We start from the raw sequence: 16117 nt of genomic DNA, 5'->3' as shown, positions 1-16117 counted from the left end.
TTAAGAATATTTCTACAATATGAACAAGAGGTCTAGTTGTTAACAATTGCACCCGAAAAAGATCTGGTCTCAGTGGGACTCGAACCCGGGGCATAGCCATTGCAGAATGCACGTTTTGTGTCTTGAGCTACAGGTTTCTTTAGAACTTCGAACAAAAATGGAATTTCGCGGTGGTGTCATCACCAGGGAGAACGATCGTCCCTATAGCGTGTCAAAGACATGACTACATCAACTGATGCAAATACCTAGCCCCAAAAGTACATCTTTTGGTGGGCCCATGATGGTTCAAATGTTCCGTACTCCGGTGATGTCCATGTAACATGATCCAAAATAATGCTACCGTTTCGTGGTTTCAAAATCATATGTTTTGTTGTGATCGTTCAAATGATCAGTTCGGCAATCGACAATGAATTGATTCAATAACATAAATAATATTTAAATAAATGAGCAATTATACATATCTTAGTCAATGCCTTGATGGATGATCACTAACCACGTTCTGACTTGAAACTTCGTCACTGAACAAGAGGTCTAATCTCTACCGAGGAGTATATAATATTCCATAGTATTAATCAAAGTAGTCCTTTGAATTAAATTTTCACAACCGCCCGACACTCGTTCTCAAAATTTTGTTAATCCATTGCGTCATACAAATTTGAAGTATGTTCAACATATTCACAAGTAAATACTTCCTCTGTTCCATATATGTATTACTCGTCGATTTGACTTCTCGTCAACCCCAAAAAATCATATCTTCACCAAATTGGATGCAAGATATCATTAAATAGAGAGCATAAAAATCCACAGGAACCGTCCATTGGCTGTGAAGAGCTAAACTTGAATTTTGTCGCTCAAAATCAACTTCCAATTTCCACCACCCGAATAAAAACACGCCACATATATTGATCAACACACATTTGAATTTGCCGCCATGACCCAAGCCTCACGCGAGCTTTCCATCACCACAAGAAGCGAGGTGATTCGACACCTTCACCAGTACGTTAAGGGTGGCAGATTGACCCACGGCGCCAACGCTAAAACCGCTGAAGAACTTGGCATCACTGCACGCGTGGTTTCCACAATCTGGCGCAAGTTCCGTGCCGATTGAACGTCAAAATCGAACAAGTCAGGAAACGACTGCTATACACGGCCCAAACCATCCGACAGCGCGTGGGTGCAGTCCCCATGGACCAACGCTCGACAATTCGTGAAATGTCTGTCTCCACTGGTATCGCGATTGGAACGCTGAGCCGGCACCTCAGGAAGGGGACCTTTCGCCGTCGCTCGACACGCATCAAGCCCCTGCTGTCTGATGCCAACAAGCTGGAACGCGTCCAGTTTTGCCGCTCGCATGCGCTCGCGAATTTCGCCGGCGAAGCCGGTTCTTGCGTTGACTTCGACCCCCTATGGGACGTCTTCCACTTGGACGAGAAGTGGTTCAATGCAGACAAGGACCGGCGAACGGTGTACCTGCTGCCTGACGAGATCCCTCAGAGGCGGTCGTGGATGAGCAAGAGGTTCATCCCAAAAGTGATGTTCCTGGCCGCCGTCGCACGTCCACGCTATGACGAAGGACGAGGCTCTCTGTTCGATGGCAAGGTTGGGATGTGGCCCTTCATCTCCTTGGCTCCTGCCGTCCGTACGTCACGCAATCGTCCAGCAGGCACGTTGGTCACAACCTTGGTCAACGCCAATGCCCTGGTGTATCGAGACGAGACTATGTCATCAACAAAGTCGTACCAGCAATCAAGGCATCATTCCCAAGCACGAACAAGCGCGACATCCTTCAGCAAGACAATGCGACTCCACATCGTTCGATCACGGATGCAGTGTTGGAGTCTTCCGCCCACGGACGGATGGACGTTTGAGATGCGCCGCCAGCCCCCAAACAGCCCAGACTTAAACGTGCTGGACCTCGGTTTCTTCGCGTCTATTCAATCACTCCAGTTGAATAAGGCCAGTCCCACTGTGGATGAGGTGATTCGATACACGCTAGCTGCATTTGACGAGTTGAGCTATGAGAAGCTCGAGTGTGTTTTTCTCACCTTTCAGGCGGTGATGCGGCTGGTACTCGAGCATGCTGGCGAAAACAACTATGCCTTGCCTCATCTGAAGAAGGCGGCTCTGCGCCGGCTCTGCGCCGCGCCGGTCTTCTCATGTCGAACGTGTCCTGCCCTGTCTCGCTTCTATTGTAGGCCAGGGATTAATATCCAATGAAACTGCTGAATTTTCTTCTAAGCCAATCAAATGAGTTTTGGTCTCAGTAATATGGTACAAGCGTGTTTTTCATATCGACGAGTAATATGGAACAGAGGAAGTATCAGTTATTACAAGAAAGTTATCAGGTATTACAGGAGTCGCAATAGATTAATCCATCGCAATACATATACACAATACGGTATATGAGTACTGTAGTACTATTATCAAAGTACTAATACTTCGAGGTATTAATACTATTAATATTGTTAATACTATTAATACTTCGTAACACTTCATTACTCCGGAGTAGTTCAAAGCATCAATTGCGTCTACTACACTGTGAATTAATATTACTCCGAGTACAGTAATAGTCAATTTATTTCATGGAATGTGTATTTCAATCTAGTAATACTACTAGTACTAGGCCGTTGTACTATTGGACAATTTATGTTCTGGTCATGTTATCCATGCACATATTATTGTGCGCACTATGTCAGTTTCCACAACCCTGAAACGGACTTGTTACGATGCACCGGCTAGGGATCCGCAACGCGGAGGTGTCCGTGATCAGCGACGACATGATCCAGCAATGCGTGCTGAAGGATGCCGTGGATCCTGCGAATGAGAGTGCGACGAACGACATGGCGTCGGGCACGGACACGGTGGACTTTGCCGCTCTACGCGTGCTGTCGCTGTCGTTCAAGAACGTGTTCAAGATCGACAACCTGGTGACGTTGAAGAACCTCGTCAAGCTGCAGATGGACAACAACGTGATCCAGGAGATTGAAGGCATCAGCCACCTCACTAGTCTCACGTGGCTGGACCTGTCGTTCAACAACATTGCCGAGATCAAGGGCCTCGACACCCTCACGAGGCTGCAAGACTTGACTTTATACAACAACAACATCTCGAAACTCGAGAACCTCGACACCCTCAAGGGTCTCCAGGTGCTGTCCGTCGGCAACAACTCCCTCGCGACCACGGACGGACTGCTGTATCTCAAGTGCTTGGACGCATTACGAGTGCTCAACCTCGAAGGCAACCCCGTGTGCTCAGACCCAGAGTACCGCTCGTACGTACTGCAACTAATTTGTTATACGGTACTCATCTACCCGTAGATTTGTGCTGGCACATTTGGACAAGCTCAAGTACTTGGATTATTCGCTCGTGGACGTGGGCGAAGTCGTGCAAGCTAGGGAGCAATACCAGGTCTATATGTCAATCTATAATTGTCTAGAATATGTATACATGCTATAGACACGGAATATATATATATATATTTGCTAGAATTTAAAGACCAACATGGTGTGGCGGTAGGATGAGCTGGAGGAAATGAAGGAAGTCAAGGCGATTGAAGATGCCGCGCTCGCGAGGGAAGAAGAGTACAAAAAGTACAACGTCATCTTAAAGCAAGCCAACATCAACCTCTTGGAGGTACCCGTCGCACCTTTTCTCCAAATATATATATATATATATATATATATCACTATCATCGACCTATTAGACGCTTCTCAGCGACATGTTCAAAGAAGATTCGGAAATCAGCAAGATCGAAGTCCTTCCAGGTAAAACAATATATACTTTTGATATATATGTATATATATATGTATAGCCACCAAATGAAATATATAGATACATACCACCACCAAAAACCCAACTATATACCACCAATATTATATATGCAATTAATACAAACAGTATATATAAAGTACATATGGAGATAATTATGATAATTTTTTCTGTTTTTCCTGACGTTGTGCCATACATACATTCATAGGGTTGCGCAACTTGATTGACGACTTTACGGAAAAAGTCAAAACGGCCACGGAAGACATCAAGGTGATCTTATTGGAGAAGCACGCGGCGATCCAGCGCGAGTGCGACGGGTTCGCGCTGGAGTACGCCAAGGAGAAGGACTTGACGCAGAAGAAGAGCATCGCCCAGTGCGAGAAGTACCGTCGGGTGGCGAAGCGGCTGTTCAAGGCGTCGGCAGCAGGTCCTCCCGCGACGGAGGCCGAGGTGGCGCGGGTGACGGCCGAGTCGCAAGCTGCGTGCAATGAGCTCAACACGGAGCTCATGGGAATCGAGTCGAGTTTGGTCGAGTTTGCGCACGATGCGATTTCGACGTTAGATGTGCGCATTGAAGCTGTGGGGAACGAGTCTAGGGGCATTGCGACCGAGCACTTTCGCAACGTCGAGCAGCTGGAAAACAATTTCTTTGACGGTGTGACCCAGGTACTACAGTAGGTCGACGTGATGGATGATGGAGGAGCGAACGGAGGATGTGTGTTGACGGAGATGTAGTTGGCCGCGAATTTGCTGGAGCGACTCGCGACCGAAGATGGCGAAGACGACGACTTCCTCAGCGACGAATGCCGCGCGATTCTAAACGACAGGTACGGCTCGTGTCGTTGGTTCGTTCAAAGGACATGCCTATATATGTTGGTATGGTAGGGATGCATTGAACAACGCGATCAATGGATCGCACGACATCCATATTGGCAAACTTCTCGCCCAAGAAGACTTGATGCGCGAGCAAAACGTGGCCAAGATCCACGACGTATTTTGACATGCCTCTTGGGAACTCGTACGGACATGCGCATCCAACGCTCTATTGTAGATCATCAAGACGACCAAGGACGGCGAGTGGGCACGCAACCGCAAGCGCGTCGCTGAAATCATCAACATGAAGGTACAGCCACGACTCTCGTCCATATCGCTTGGCACGACGTCCTTGTCATCGTCGCTGTAGGAGAAGCACTTGGCAGAGATCCTGGCCCTGCGCGACGAGCTCAATCGTAACGACGACGACTTCTACTAGTCGTGGTCTAACGTTAATATAACGTTATACAGCACCTTTGGACATGACTTCGTCGGGCGGCAGGCGGTGATTTCATCTGACCTTGGCGCGCAAAATTGTAAAATGACAACTTATCCGGAAAATGCCGGATACCCTTTCTTCTGGAACCATCGTACTTTATTTTCGCACTGCGTTGATGGAATTCGTCCTGAGCACCGACGTCCTGCTCGCAGCCATGGCTGTCGCGGCCGTCTATGTCGTCCATTCGTATCTAACGACACCTGCGGTACCCACACAGTCTCCTGCATCGAATCTTCCTCAAACGAAGAAGGCCGTGGACAAACCATCGGCGCCACAGCAGCAGTACTTCACCTTGGACAAGCTGCGGGCGTTCAATGGTGAAGGTGACAAGCCCATCTACATTGCGATCAAGGGTGTGGTCTATGACGTGAGTCGCAAGCGCGACTTCTATGGTCCCGGGGAAGGCTACCACTTGTTTGCAGGCCGGGAAGCGGCTCGTGCGTTGGCAAAGATGTCGTTTGAACCGGCCGACTTGGAGAACACCGACATCAGCGACTTGAATTTCATGGAGAAGGAGATTCTGAAGGACTGGATCGACAAGTTTACGGACTACAACTCGTATCCGATTGTGGGGCGCGTCCTGCAGCAAACGGACTTGACGCGCACCGAGTTGAGCGCGTTCACGACATTGCCAGTGTACGTGGCGCTGCGTGGTGTCATCTACGACGTGACGTTGGGCGGGCTGGAGCACTACGGACCCAACGGAGGGTACAAATTGTTCGCAGGTCGCGACGCCACCCGCGCGTTGGCGCTCATGTCGTTCGACCAAGAACACTTGGACAACCCCACGGAGGATGGACTGACCGAGACGCAGATCAAGACCCTTGCGGACTGGGAAGCCAAGTTCCAGTCCAAGTATGGAGTCGTGGGCAAGGTCATCGTAGAATGAGTGCGATACATTGATTTTCGAAATTCCACGAATAAATCGGAAACAATGAAATTGTGAAAGAAAGGGCGAAAATGCAATATTAATAGTAAGAAATATATTTATCCGGATCGTTTTCCGGATTGTATCCACCGAAAACAACATTTTGAAAGAAACGGATCATCCATCATGGGCAATCAAGCAGGGTCCCCGCGCAAAAAGAAGGCCGAACATGGAGGGAACTTTGAAGGAGGAGGAAGCGAAGACGCATGTTCGTCCAAGCTCGTTCGTGGTATGTTTGACTTGCATCTCATCGGCCACCATGGGTTACCCAGTCAGCCGAGCCGGATTTGCTATGTCCCGATGCTGGGTCTCCTGGTCGTCGCAACAGGGTACCAGCAACTCAAAGTGTACGGCGAAGACGGCTTGGAAGTGTACCTTCCATTACGCGAGGACAAGGGCGACGGCACGTCGTCGTTCAGCGCCGGCGCCACGCCGACGTTTCTCGACTACACCAACAGCGGCAAGCTCGTGCTCGTCATGTCCGACAGCGCTGTGCAAGTCATCGACCTCGCGAATCTCCAGGAAGGCAAAGACGTGGTGGTCGCAGCGTTGCCTTCGAGGTACTAGCACACTCTCCCTCTCACTCCGTCCTCAACCATGTTGCAGTTGGACCACCAGCCGCATCACCGCGCTGGAGACCATTCGGCACCACAAAGACACGCCATTCTTCTACGTGGCGTTGGACGATGGATCTGTCCAGGTACGACATACGACGGAGAATGTCAATCAAACTACCAACAAACAATATAAATATAAACTTCGACGGATATATATATATACTACGTGATCAGAAGATGATTTTGAAATGTATATATTGTTGTAATAATATATATATTTTACAATATATTTATTTCAACACCAACCGATATGTTCCAATATATATAAATACGTTCTCGTTTGATACTGTCGACCCACTTTGTGCATACTACTAGTACTACTACTAGTACGATGTGTCAATCTCGAGACTACAGTTCAATATCTGCGTTCCGTATCAACTCAACAATATTACTACTATGGAGCTTTTCACCCAAATTTGGACTTTTCAGTCATTTCCCCAAATATCGTTTCATTTGTACATACATACTATACAACATTTAGTACATTTGTTGTATTGGGCAAAATCAGTAGTTTGGATTGGCAGAAATTCGACAGGTCGTGATTTGATTGGCTTAGACGGTTCGTTCATCGATTCTCAAAACACATTCGATTGATTCTGCTGAGGGCTCCAGTTTCGAATCGATTTGACAATACTACTAGTAGTACTACTAGTAGTAGTATTGTCAAATACTAGTAGTACTACTAGTAGTAGTATACAACCAAACACGTTCGTCACTGGCTATGTCTAAATAAATACATGTCTAAATATATATATATATGTGTGTAATTGAGAAATTTTCATCATGTAAACACACTGTTTCGATATGAATTAGGTTGTGCAAGAATCCACCTGTCACTTTGCCTCGTACGCCATCTACCCCGACGACGTCGGCCTCGCTCCATCTGCCGACTCGTGCTTCGTGTCGGCCATGGCCAGCAGTCCCGCGGACCCGAACCACCTCCTCTTGGCATACGAAGGGTCGGACGTTGTCTATGTGTGGGACCTCGTCAAGCAAAGGGTGGCATTCCAGACGTCTCATATTCTGAATCAAACACAACCTGCTTCCACTGTGCAGAGTCTGGCGTGGCATGCCAGCGGCAAGCGGTTCGCGGTCGGGTTTGCCTCTGGATCCGTCGCGGTCTGTCGATCTGACAAGCACCAGCTCGCCGTATACCCCACCCTCGTGTCTAGTACTACTAGTAGTCCTACTAGTAGTACTGGAGGCATCCAGCGCTTGCATTGGCTCACCACGCACGCGTCATCCCCTGGAGCGTTGGTGTGCAGTGTTGGCTCCCATGTCGTCGTCTGGTTTCCTCCGAGAGATGCGCAGAAAGGACCGAAAGAAGCGCTCACGGAGCTATCATCGTCGTCTTGCTTTCCATGGCAAACATGTGTACTGCCCAGCCACAACCACGCCAATGTGATGGATATGGCGGTAGCATCCACAGTCGTACCCGCGTCCGGATCGTCGGCGGCGCCATTTACGGCGATTGTGTTGGCCGGCAATCCATTGGACGGGATCAAGCCGTCTGTGGCGATGCATGTGCTGCCGTGTCTGGTGGCTCATGCGCACACCCCCAACGAACTGTGGCAATGGATCGTTCCCCCATCACCTACTACTAGTACTACTAGTACTGCTTCGTCATTTCCAGTCTCGACGACGACGCATCAGTTGCAAGCAAGTGATGTTGTGGCCATGCAAGTGCTCGATCTGCACACGGCCGATGCAGGCGCCTTTCGCGACGAGTTGTTTGCTGCCCAGCCGATTCTACTCGAAGAAAGCAACGACATGGACGACCATACTAGAGTTGAAAACCCCCCGTTACATGACGAACGTTCGACCACGGCCATGGCCGCGGCGTGGGTGCCGCCGTTGACGGGGGGCTCCGTCACAGTGTCGCATCCTCCCCCCCTTCCATCGACGATGCTGCCCGCCGCCGATTGCAAGCGCCTCTTGTCTATTACATCGATGGACGACAATGACGACAATGATATCATCAATGGTATTATTGTGCTTAGACCCAATATATTTGGACACTTGTGCGGATTCAACATATTGTGGTTTGACCTAACAAAATGTGGACTTTTGTGCTGAATCGCCAAATCCATAATCGATGATTCTTTGACTTTTGTATGTAAACAAACAAAGGTTATTTGTATCACAGTCATTTGACGAAGATGATTTCCTGCGATCTGATTGGCTAAATCCTTCTGCCGATTAGTGTACATTTAGTTGGTTATTTATTCTCCATGTACTCGTCGCTCCAGTTTAAAATAAACACAACAATATTGTGAATTCGCTATAAACTTGCAAACTTTGCGTCTAATATCAATATGGAATCACGCTAGAATTTTGATTGGTTGATATATACTCGTCTTTTCTGTAAGAGCCAATCAAATATATCCACTCAAAAATGGATTAGCCAATCGCGTCGATTCGATTCCCAGCGGTGAGATTCAATTCGATGGAGTCTTTGGACTACCGAATCCTCAATATCGATCGATGTTTGTTGTCCTGACGTTTGCATGTACAGATCGTCACACTATTTTCAGTCGGTCGACGAGTGGATAATGATTTGATTGGCCAGTAGAATCGTGTTGTGGGTTTTGATTGGTGGATTTTCGATTGTCTGCCGATTTACTGCTGCTCATTCGATGGAGAGATCGATCCTAAACATACTGGGAGATTTCAAATCGACTTTGACATTATCATGGTTACTTTTTTTACAGGGGAAGACTCCTCCATATACCTCCACCGCCACACAAAGCGAACGACGTGGGTCGTGACAGCGCATGCCGACAGCCGCGTCAAAATCTGGGAGTCGCATCCGCCCGTGGACGGCGCCAGTCGCGGGCAGATGGGTCTGCTGCATGTGCTCCGCGTCAAGCCGGTACTTCAAGACCCGATTTCGTACGTCTGGTTTGGTCCGTCGAGGCGGCTGCTCGTCGTCGGCACGTCCACGGGCGAAGTCGGGTTCTTTACGTTTGACTCGGACTCGGGGTTTTCGTTTGTGTTTTCGCTGCACGTACATTCGGGTGCAATCACGCTCTTGGCTGTGCCCAAGTCCGATTATCCGGACGACGGCCAGTTGGACGTGGCCGTAGCGGATGCGTTCGGGGTCGTATGTATCGTACACGTAGCATCCCAAACGTACAAGTTGGTGATTTTTGACTTGGCGCTGGATACGGACGACGACGAGGAGACTGGAGGACCGGTGGAATCGCTCGTAATGGACAGGTCGCTCTTGTTTGTCGGGCGCGGGGACGGCCACGTGCAGGTGTACGATGTAGCGACGGCGGCGCTGGTGCTGACGTGTCGCGGGGCGACTACTGGCGACGGAAATGGTGATCATGTGACCAAGATGCTCCTAATGGACCAAGGAGGGCGTGAGCGGGGGCCGGTCGAAGTGCTCTCGGCAGTTCAAATGGCAAGCCAACCAAAGTGTCGAGCTGGAGATGAAAGAGGAGACGGAGGTACTGTTGTGATATATCGTACGGTTGCAAATATGTATGCAATGTGAACCATGTGTGTGCATAGTCGAAATGTAACAGAACTGGCATTGGACAGATGGTACTGGGTGTTATACTTTACTTGTATTTGCTGGGATTTATATATATATATATATATATATATATATATAATCAGCACATCAACGACAAAAATAATAATTATACGGTCGATCGATATCGATCGAGTAATCGTGGAGCCAAAGTATATGAGTATGTGGGGTTTTGTGAATATATATATTAGGTTGCCAAATTCTCGTATCGATCGATATATATATATATTTGTATAAAAAAAAGAGAATCTCCAGTACGGATGTAGGGTATTTATTAGTATTGATTTCAAACGACTTTCAGCCCCATTCTATAACAACTATGAAATATCCAAGTATAAAGAAAAGTTAGACTAAACTGATGAGTAGGGAAGGACGACGAGGCTGCTGCTGCTGCCGACGTGGTGGTGGTCGATACCGTGACCCAGGCGTTGGTGGACGATTTGTTGGGAAAATTCCCCTCGCCGCCCCCCACGACCAACAGCCACAAACACGTGACGGTGTGTGTCGAAGCAGGTCCACTGGGCATTTTCCTCGTCGACGACGTGACCGATCGTGCGGTCTTGCGGGTAATATTTTTGCCCTCTTCTTGTTTTGGTCATTCTATGGTCCATTTGTCAATATATGTCAATATATATATATATATATCGACTTTGGACAATACATATATATAAGGGGAGGGGAGTACTCCCTGCCAACCCATCACATTTCTCCAGTGATCATAACTCTCTAATATTTCTCGCCTTAACCATTTAACTCTAGTGTATATGTGCTTTTGATCTTTTGATTGGACTTGGCAACGCAATCAAAGTGTTGTATCTTGGCAGAATCAATATATATTGAAATGTGGATTGAAACTAGGGATTTGTCCCTGATGATCCCAACGCTCAATTGCAGCAAGCCGCGGGTATCGTCCCCGGCAGTACCCTCGTGAGAGTGAATGGGGTGGACGTGCGCCGCCTAAACAAGGCGGACGTGGTGGCCGTCGTGTCTTCGCTGTCGGGGGTCGCCAAAACGGTCAGCTACGCTCCCGACCACACGTCCACGGATGCCCATGCTCGTCCGTACATTGTGTGTGCGGTGGGCCGGTCAATCAAAGTGTTTGCAGTTCCAACAGATCGATGGTCACATGAAAGCCAACCCAAACCTGATAATAGTGTGGTGCAAGTGGATGTGGAGGCAGACGTGGGGTTGAGAGCGCCGGTGGTTTCTATGGCCATCAGCGCTATTCCAGTGGAAGGAAGGTAAAGATATGAAAGAGCATGGATGGATGGATGTTGGTCGTGGCGTTGTACCCGAAATATATAAATATTTGGACTCGTTTATGCTGTTTTTTTCACCGAATTGATCGATTTCTTTCTTTGTACTGACATTGGTATGTACAGATCGACTTGACTATATATATATATATATATATATTTCAACTCTAGTGTTGCAAGTTGTTAGTATGTTTTCCAAGTTGCAGTGGGATGACTAGTAGGTTGTTTGGCAGTGGATGATATATATTATATATATATATAGTTTGATGTTTGAAAATGCAATATAAGCTTGTATTGACATCTTTTCCACGAGGGTGATTCGGTGGCATGTGTGTATGGTGGTATGGATATATCAAGATAGTACTTCAGGTTTCTATCCTGTTTCACAAAAACAATGAGTTTGAAAACAGATAAAATTGTATATATATATAATATATATGGTTGGTTGGCTTCGTTTGGTTTTATATATGGCATGACCACGAATGACCCTGGATGAATAATACATATATTGTTCTCGAGAGTACGTACGTACGTACATCCATCCAATGGCTGTAAATAATAGGGTATATATATTTTTAGCATTTTTTTCAATACTTTTGGACAAAAACTTATATCAATCAAATGGATAGGATGGAGCAAGCGTTGGTGGTCGTGGATCAGAGTGGGGTTGTGTACGTGTTGGCTCTGCCGACCTTGCATTTTATATGGAGCGCGCCGTGTCCGTCCGACTTTTCCGCAGGCTACGCCTTTGACCATGCCCATGTGCATGTGAACGCGTCTGGCTCGGTGCTGCTGGGTACTCCTTTTGGGGACTTGGCGGAATATTCCATCTTGGCACCATCGATGTGGGCAGAAGTGAACGTGTTGCAGTGGGTACGTCCCAACGACCTATATATACATATCACAAGACATATCTTCTACTTTAAATATTTACTATAATGTAGAAACTTCTTGGGAAAATGTCATTTGTTTTAGTATATACGTACTAGTACGAGTTTGCGATGCATATATATATATATATATAATATATATATTGTGATGTATATGTGGTGATATATATATATCATCGTAAAGAGTTTGTAGGAGACCTGTTTTTTCGATATGTATATATTTATCATCATGACATCGGATATAAATATATATATATATATTCATTGAGAATAATGTGATCCCTAGACAACGGTCAAGACGGCTTTGGTGAGTGCGCGGCGAGCATCAGTCGAGGACGAGTCGAAGGAAAATATCGACCGAGTCGTGGAAAAGAAAGGCTCGTCGCGGTTCTTCAAGCAATTGTTTGCACCGAAAGAAGTGGATTTGAACACGGTGATATATATATATAATATTTATGTGATATATATATAATATGAATAATATTCGTGTTTCAAGGTATTTGTGGTGCCATCGGTGGAGGAGGACCAACGCAAGCAACTGATGGGCGACCGCCGACAGGTTAAGGACCCCACCAAGACAGAGGACGGTCAAGCCAAGGTCAGCGGCACTATGGACGCCCTGCAGCAAGCATCGCAGGTACGACTTACTAGATGCATGGCTAGTACTACTAGTAGGAGGAGGAGGAGTCCCCCTTTGATGTTGGATTTAAGATTACTACTAGTAGTACTAGTAGTCGTCCCTTGGGATTTCATATATATGATGTTTGGGTAGAATTTGCATTTGCGAGGGGACAAACTGTCGGGATTGGAAGAAAAGACCGAGCGACTCAAGAATCGCGCCGACGAGTTTTATGCGACAATGAAAGCGTTTAACGACAAGGAAGCGAAAAAAAAGTGGTACCAGCTTTAAATCCATAAATATATATATATATATATATATATAAATTCAGAATCAAACTCATAGTTCATACTACAGTAGTAGTACTAGTATGAATTCATAATACACTATTTATAGTACACTAGCACTACAGTATATCAATGGCCACACACACACAATTGGGCATTCTAGTAATACTAGTACTCATTTAATACGTACAATTAATAGTATGAGCCATCCACGTAAGTACTATTATTAATAAATAGTAAGCGGGGGTGATACCGAACCTCTATCCTATCCAGAGACCTTTTCGAAGTTTTATATTGCGATGACGTATACATATATATCCCTGTAGTTTATATTATTACCATAGCCCCCATCGATGTGCTTGAACTCGCTCAACAGTACCTTGGCTGTACTTGGCCGACCCTTCTGAAGGCATGCTGCTGACATATGGACAAACACTGGGATGACAATTTCAAACATTTGATCTGTGTGACACTGTGTTTGATTTGTGCAGTACTACCATATATAGCGTCTTATCATGGTATTAATTGTACCCACAAGTATGCGACAAAGTTGGACGTCCCACACGCATCGTGGTGCTTGTCAAGTGTGCGACAACGTTGGTGAATATTGCACACGGACTCGGTTGGTTGGTACCATTTTATTTCAATTTTATACCAAGTTCGTTTTGGTTAGTTGTTGATATATATGTTTCGTTGTTTTATTCTACTTTTGTTTTAGCTAGAGCTAATTATTACCTAGATACAGTATTAATATGATCAATAGTGAATGCGATTAGGTTGGAAAGTAGTATTTTTACCTTATATATACATCAAGTATTGTGCTTTCGAGTGAAATTTCATTGTGTTGTGGCGTGGTTTCTCGTTGGAATTTAAATCGATTTGATTGGCTACTTTAGAAGAGCTCAACATTATTAGCCAATCAAAACCTTCTCAATGAAATTGAACCAATCAGATCGATTGTGGATCGGTTTGGAGGGCGCGATTCGATTGCACCCCCGCCTCCCCAAATTTGTATCAAATCGACAATATATCAATCATTACCAGACGCACCCTAAGGGTGCGTCTGGTAACATTTCAAAAATAATATTCCATTTTCTCGCAAAACGGGATGAACCAAAATGCCATTTTCAAAATGGAGGTAAAAGGTCCATTTTGTAATATGGGGTTTTGGACCACTTCAACGAGTAAATCCCACGTGGAATTATTGGATTTGGGTTAAAACCCTTCAAGTAAGACATGTTTCAATTTTGATCAGATTTGTTGAATTCGACCTCAAAATGGCGTTTTGGGCCTGAATATTGCAATATTTCCGGTTACCAGACGCACCCACCCTAAGCTTGTCAAATTGGTTCATTTAAACATGATGCAATGTATTAATATTATTATTACTAATTTTATTTTGTCTAGGAATACTACTGTAGTATACATGGGGAAAGAATATCCCCTTGGACGACGTCTCCTCTGTATATTATCCACCACTCGTACAGGGCAAACTCAAACCACGGCTCATATGGATGGGAAACCACGACGTGAGTAAAACAGCGATATGGTGGCGATTTTTTGGGCAAACGATACGCCCAGCACGGCCGCGGACGCATTGAACGATGCCACGTCATCAGACGACGATACCAACGACACAATGTCCAACGTGGGCATGCAGTGGACGACATGTTGAGCACACGATGATGTAGAAGTTTCCACGAACGCAAACACTGTCGCAGGTCCCCATTATTCCAATCCCTGAGAAATGATGTCGTCGCCCAACAATCGCGTCCTTGACCGTTCCAACGCTTCGTATCCTTTGAAAGGTACTACACTGTTGTCGTCCAGGTCTAAACATATGGCCGCGTCGGCTTCGTCGTCGAGTCGATGGAATCCGTCCAGCCCGGTCGTCTTTTCGACCAAGTCTTATGTCGGGAAGTCTGGACCAAACGCCGCGAACGTGTTAAGGTACGTCCGGAACGTCGACACGTTCGCACACTGTACCCAAGCAGCATAGTACTGCTGCCGGCGCTGTCGTCATTGCTGGTCCACACCTGAAACAGGTCGTGGCAGTCAGCGCTAGCATGACTGCGCATGGACGTTCTCGATGAAGGGAACAAAGCAGCTCTCGCTGTCTCAATCGTTGCACCCTTTTCATCCTTGCCGTGAGTCAGGAGAATGCGCAGACCAGCAGAATGCATCCGCGTGGTGTACATACCTCGCTGACGTCAAGTCCATGGACCGACAGCGGCGCGAAATGCGTCCTCCGGTAGATCATCTCCCCTCGAGAAAGGACAATTCTGCGTTGAACTTTTTGACATCACGCAACGGGCTCTTGTGATTGGTGGAATTCTAAAGCAAACAGATCACTTTTCTTTGTTTGCTCCAGTACGCACATGTCGTCCAAAGCTTCTGCCGCTGCTATTGTTGCCGCCGCTGCCTCCTCCTCTGTATGGTGGAAAGTAGGCGCTGTGTCCGGTGCTGCCGCGGTTGCATTCGGTATGCACCCCTAAGCTTCCTTCTGTGTCGTGCGAGCGTCGAATATCGTGATCCATTCTGAATGTAGGTGCGTTCGGTGCGCACGCTCTTCAATCTCGCGTCCACGACCCAAAGCGTATCAAGACGTGGGAAACTGCCGCACATTACCAGTTGGTGCACTCGGTGGCTCTCCTTGCTGCCCCGTTCGCGCGTCGCCCGAATGTCGTGGGTGGACTCCTCACGGCCGGGGTTGTACTCTTTTCGGGAAGTTTGTATACCCTAGTGTTGACTGACCAACCTAAGTTCGGAATGATCACGGTAAGACGTGCTTTATGCCGACCTTCCTCCCCCCATGTGGAACATGCGCCTGATTCTCGGTTCCACGTAGCCCGTGGGCGGCCTTGCGTTTGTCGCGGGATGGCTTGCCTTTTTGCTCTAA

At 46.8% G+C, this 16117-nt stretch overlaps 6 protein-coding genes across 8 annotated transcripts in view; 5 read left to right on the top strand and 1 right to left on the bottom strand.

The window, feature by feature from the left end:
• H257_10332 (hypothetical protein) overlaps nt 1-2207 on the top strand; it is a gene marked incomplete at both ends in the record, with an annotated part of 4690 nt that extends 2483 nt beyond the window's left edge. The window contains 2 exons of the mRNA XM_009836837.1: nt 1168-2148; nt 2196-2207. Of these exons, the coding sequence (XP_009835139.1) occupies nt 1168-2148; nt 2196-2207 (993 nt within the window). The remainder of the gene's footprint in view (nt 1-1167; nt 2149-2195) is intronic.
• A 519-nt stretch (nt 2208-2726) lies between these two features.
• H257_10331 (hypothetical protein) lies at nt 2727-5020 on the top strand (the record flags this gene model as incomplete). The annotated part of the gene is made up of 9 exons (XM_009836836.1): nt 2727-3271; nt 3318-3408; nt 3517-3633; nt 3704-3764; nt 3977-4434; nt 4504-4595; nt 4654-4759; nt 4820-4891; nt 4952-5020. The coding sequence occupies 9 exons, from the start codon at nt 2727-2729 to the stop codon at nt 5018-5020; spliced, it is 1611 nt and encodes a 536-aa protein (XP_009835138.1).
• Nucleotides 5021-5195: 175 nt separating this feature from the next.
• H257_10330 (hypothetical protein) lies at nt 5196-5969 on the top strand (the record flags this gene model as incomplete). Its single annotated transcript, XM_009836835.1, has 1 exon — nt 5196-5969. One exon carries the CDS (start codon nt 5196-5198, stop codon nt 5967-5969), a length of 774 nt encoding a protein of 257 aa, XP_009835137.1.
• Nucleotides 5970-6118: 149 nt separating this feature from the next.
• On the top strand, nt 6119-13229 carry H257_10329. 2 transcript variants are annotated; one of them, XM_009836833.1, is made up of 10 exons: nt 6119-6568; nt 6615-6708; nt 7439-8609; nt 9337-10080; nt 10533-10732; nt 11025-11407; nt 12052-12295; nt 12599-12745; nt 12809-12949; nt 13085-13229. In XM_009836833.1, exons 1-10 carry the CDS (start codon nt 6135-6137, stop codon nt 13220-13222), a joined length of 3696 nt encoding a protein of 1231 aa, XP_009835135.1. In that variant the 5' UTR covers nt 6119-6134; the 3' UTR covers nt 13223-13229. The 2 variants fall into 2 exon arrangements, with proteins under 2 accessions (XP_009835135.1, XP_009835136.1); XM_009836834.1 differs by lacking the exons at nt 12599-12745; nt 12809-12949; nt 13085-13229 and having other exon boundaries at nt 12052-12416.
• Nucleotides 13230-14582: 1353 nt separating this feature from the next.
• H257_10328 lies at nt 14583-15489 on the bottom strand. 2 transcript variants are annotated; one of them, XM_009836832.1, is made up of 2 exons: nt 15419-15489; nt 14583-15350 (listed from the first exon to the last, which is right to left on the bottom strand). In XM_009836832.1, the coding sequence occupies exons 1-2, from the start codon at nt 15476-15478 to the stop codon at nt 15051-15053; spliced, it is 360 nt and encodes a 119-aa protein (XP_009835134.1). In that variant the 5' UTR covers nt 15479-15489; the 3' UTR covers nt 14583-15050. The 2 variants fall into 2 exon arrangements, with proteins under 2 accessions (XP_009835134.1, XP_009835133.1); XM_009836831.1 differs by having other exon boundaries at nt 14583-15489.
• Nucleotides 15490-15596: 107 nt separating this feature from the next.
• Nucleotides 15597-16117, top strand: H257_10327 (hypothetical protein; the record flags this gene model as incomplete). The annotated part of the gene is made up of 3 exons (XM_009836830.1): nt 15597-15699; nt 15767-15996; nt 16067-16117. The coding sequence occupies 3 exons, from the start codon at nt 15597-15599 to the stop codon at nt 16115-16117; spliced, it is 384 nt and encodes a 127-aa protein (XP_009835132.1).

This window comes from Aphanomyces astaci (genome assembly GCF_000520075.1).
Source record: "Aphanomyces astaci strain APO3 unplaced genomic scaffold supercont1.27, whole genome shotgun sequence".
NCBI classification, from domain to species: Eukaryota; Oomycota; class Saprolegniomycetes; order Saprolegniales; family Verrucalvaceae; genus Aphanomyces; species Aphanomyces astaci.
The sequence above is the reverse complement of the archived record's forward strand: the minus strand, read 5'-3'. Positions and strand labels throughout refer to the sequence as shown.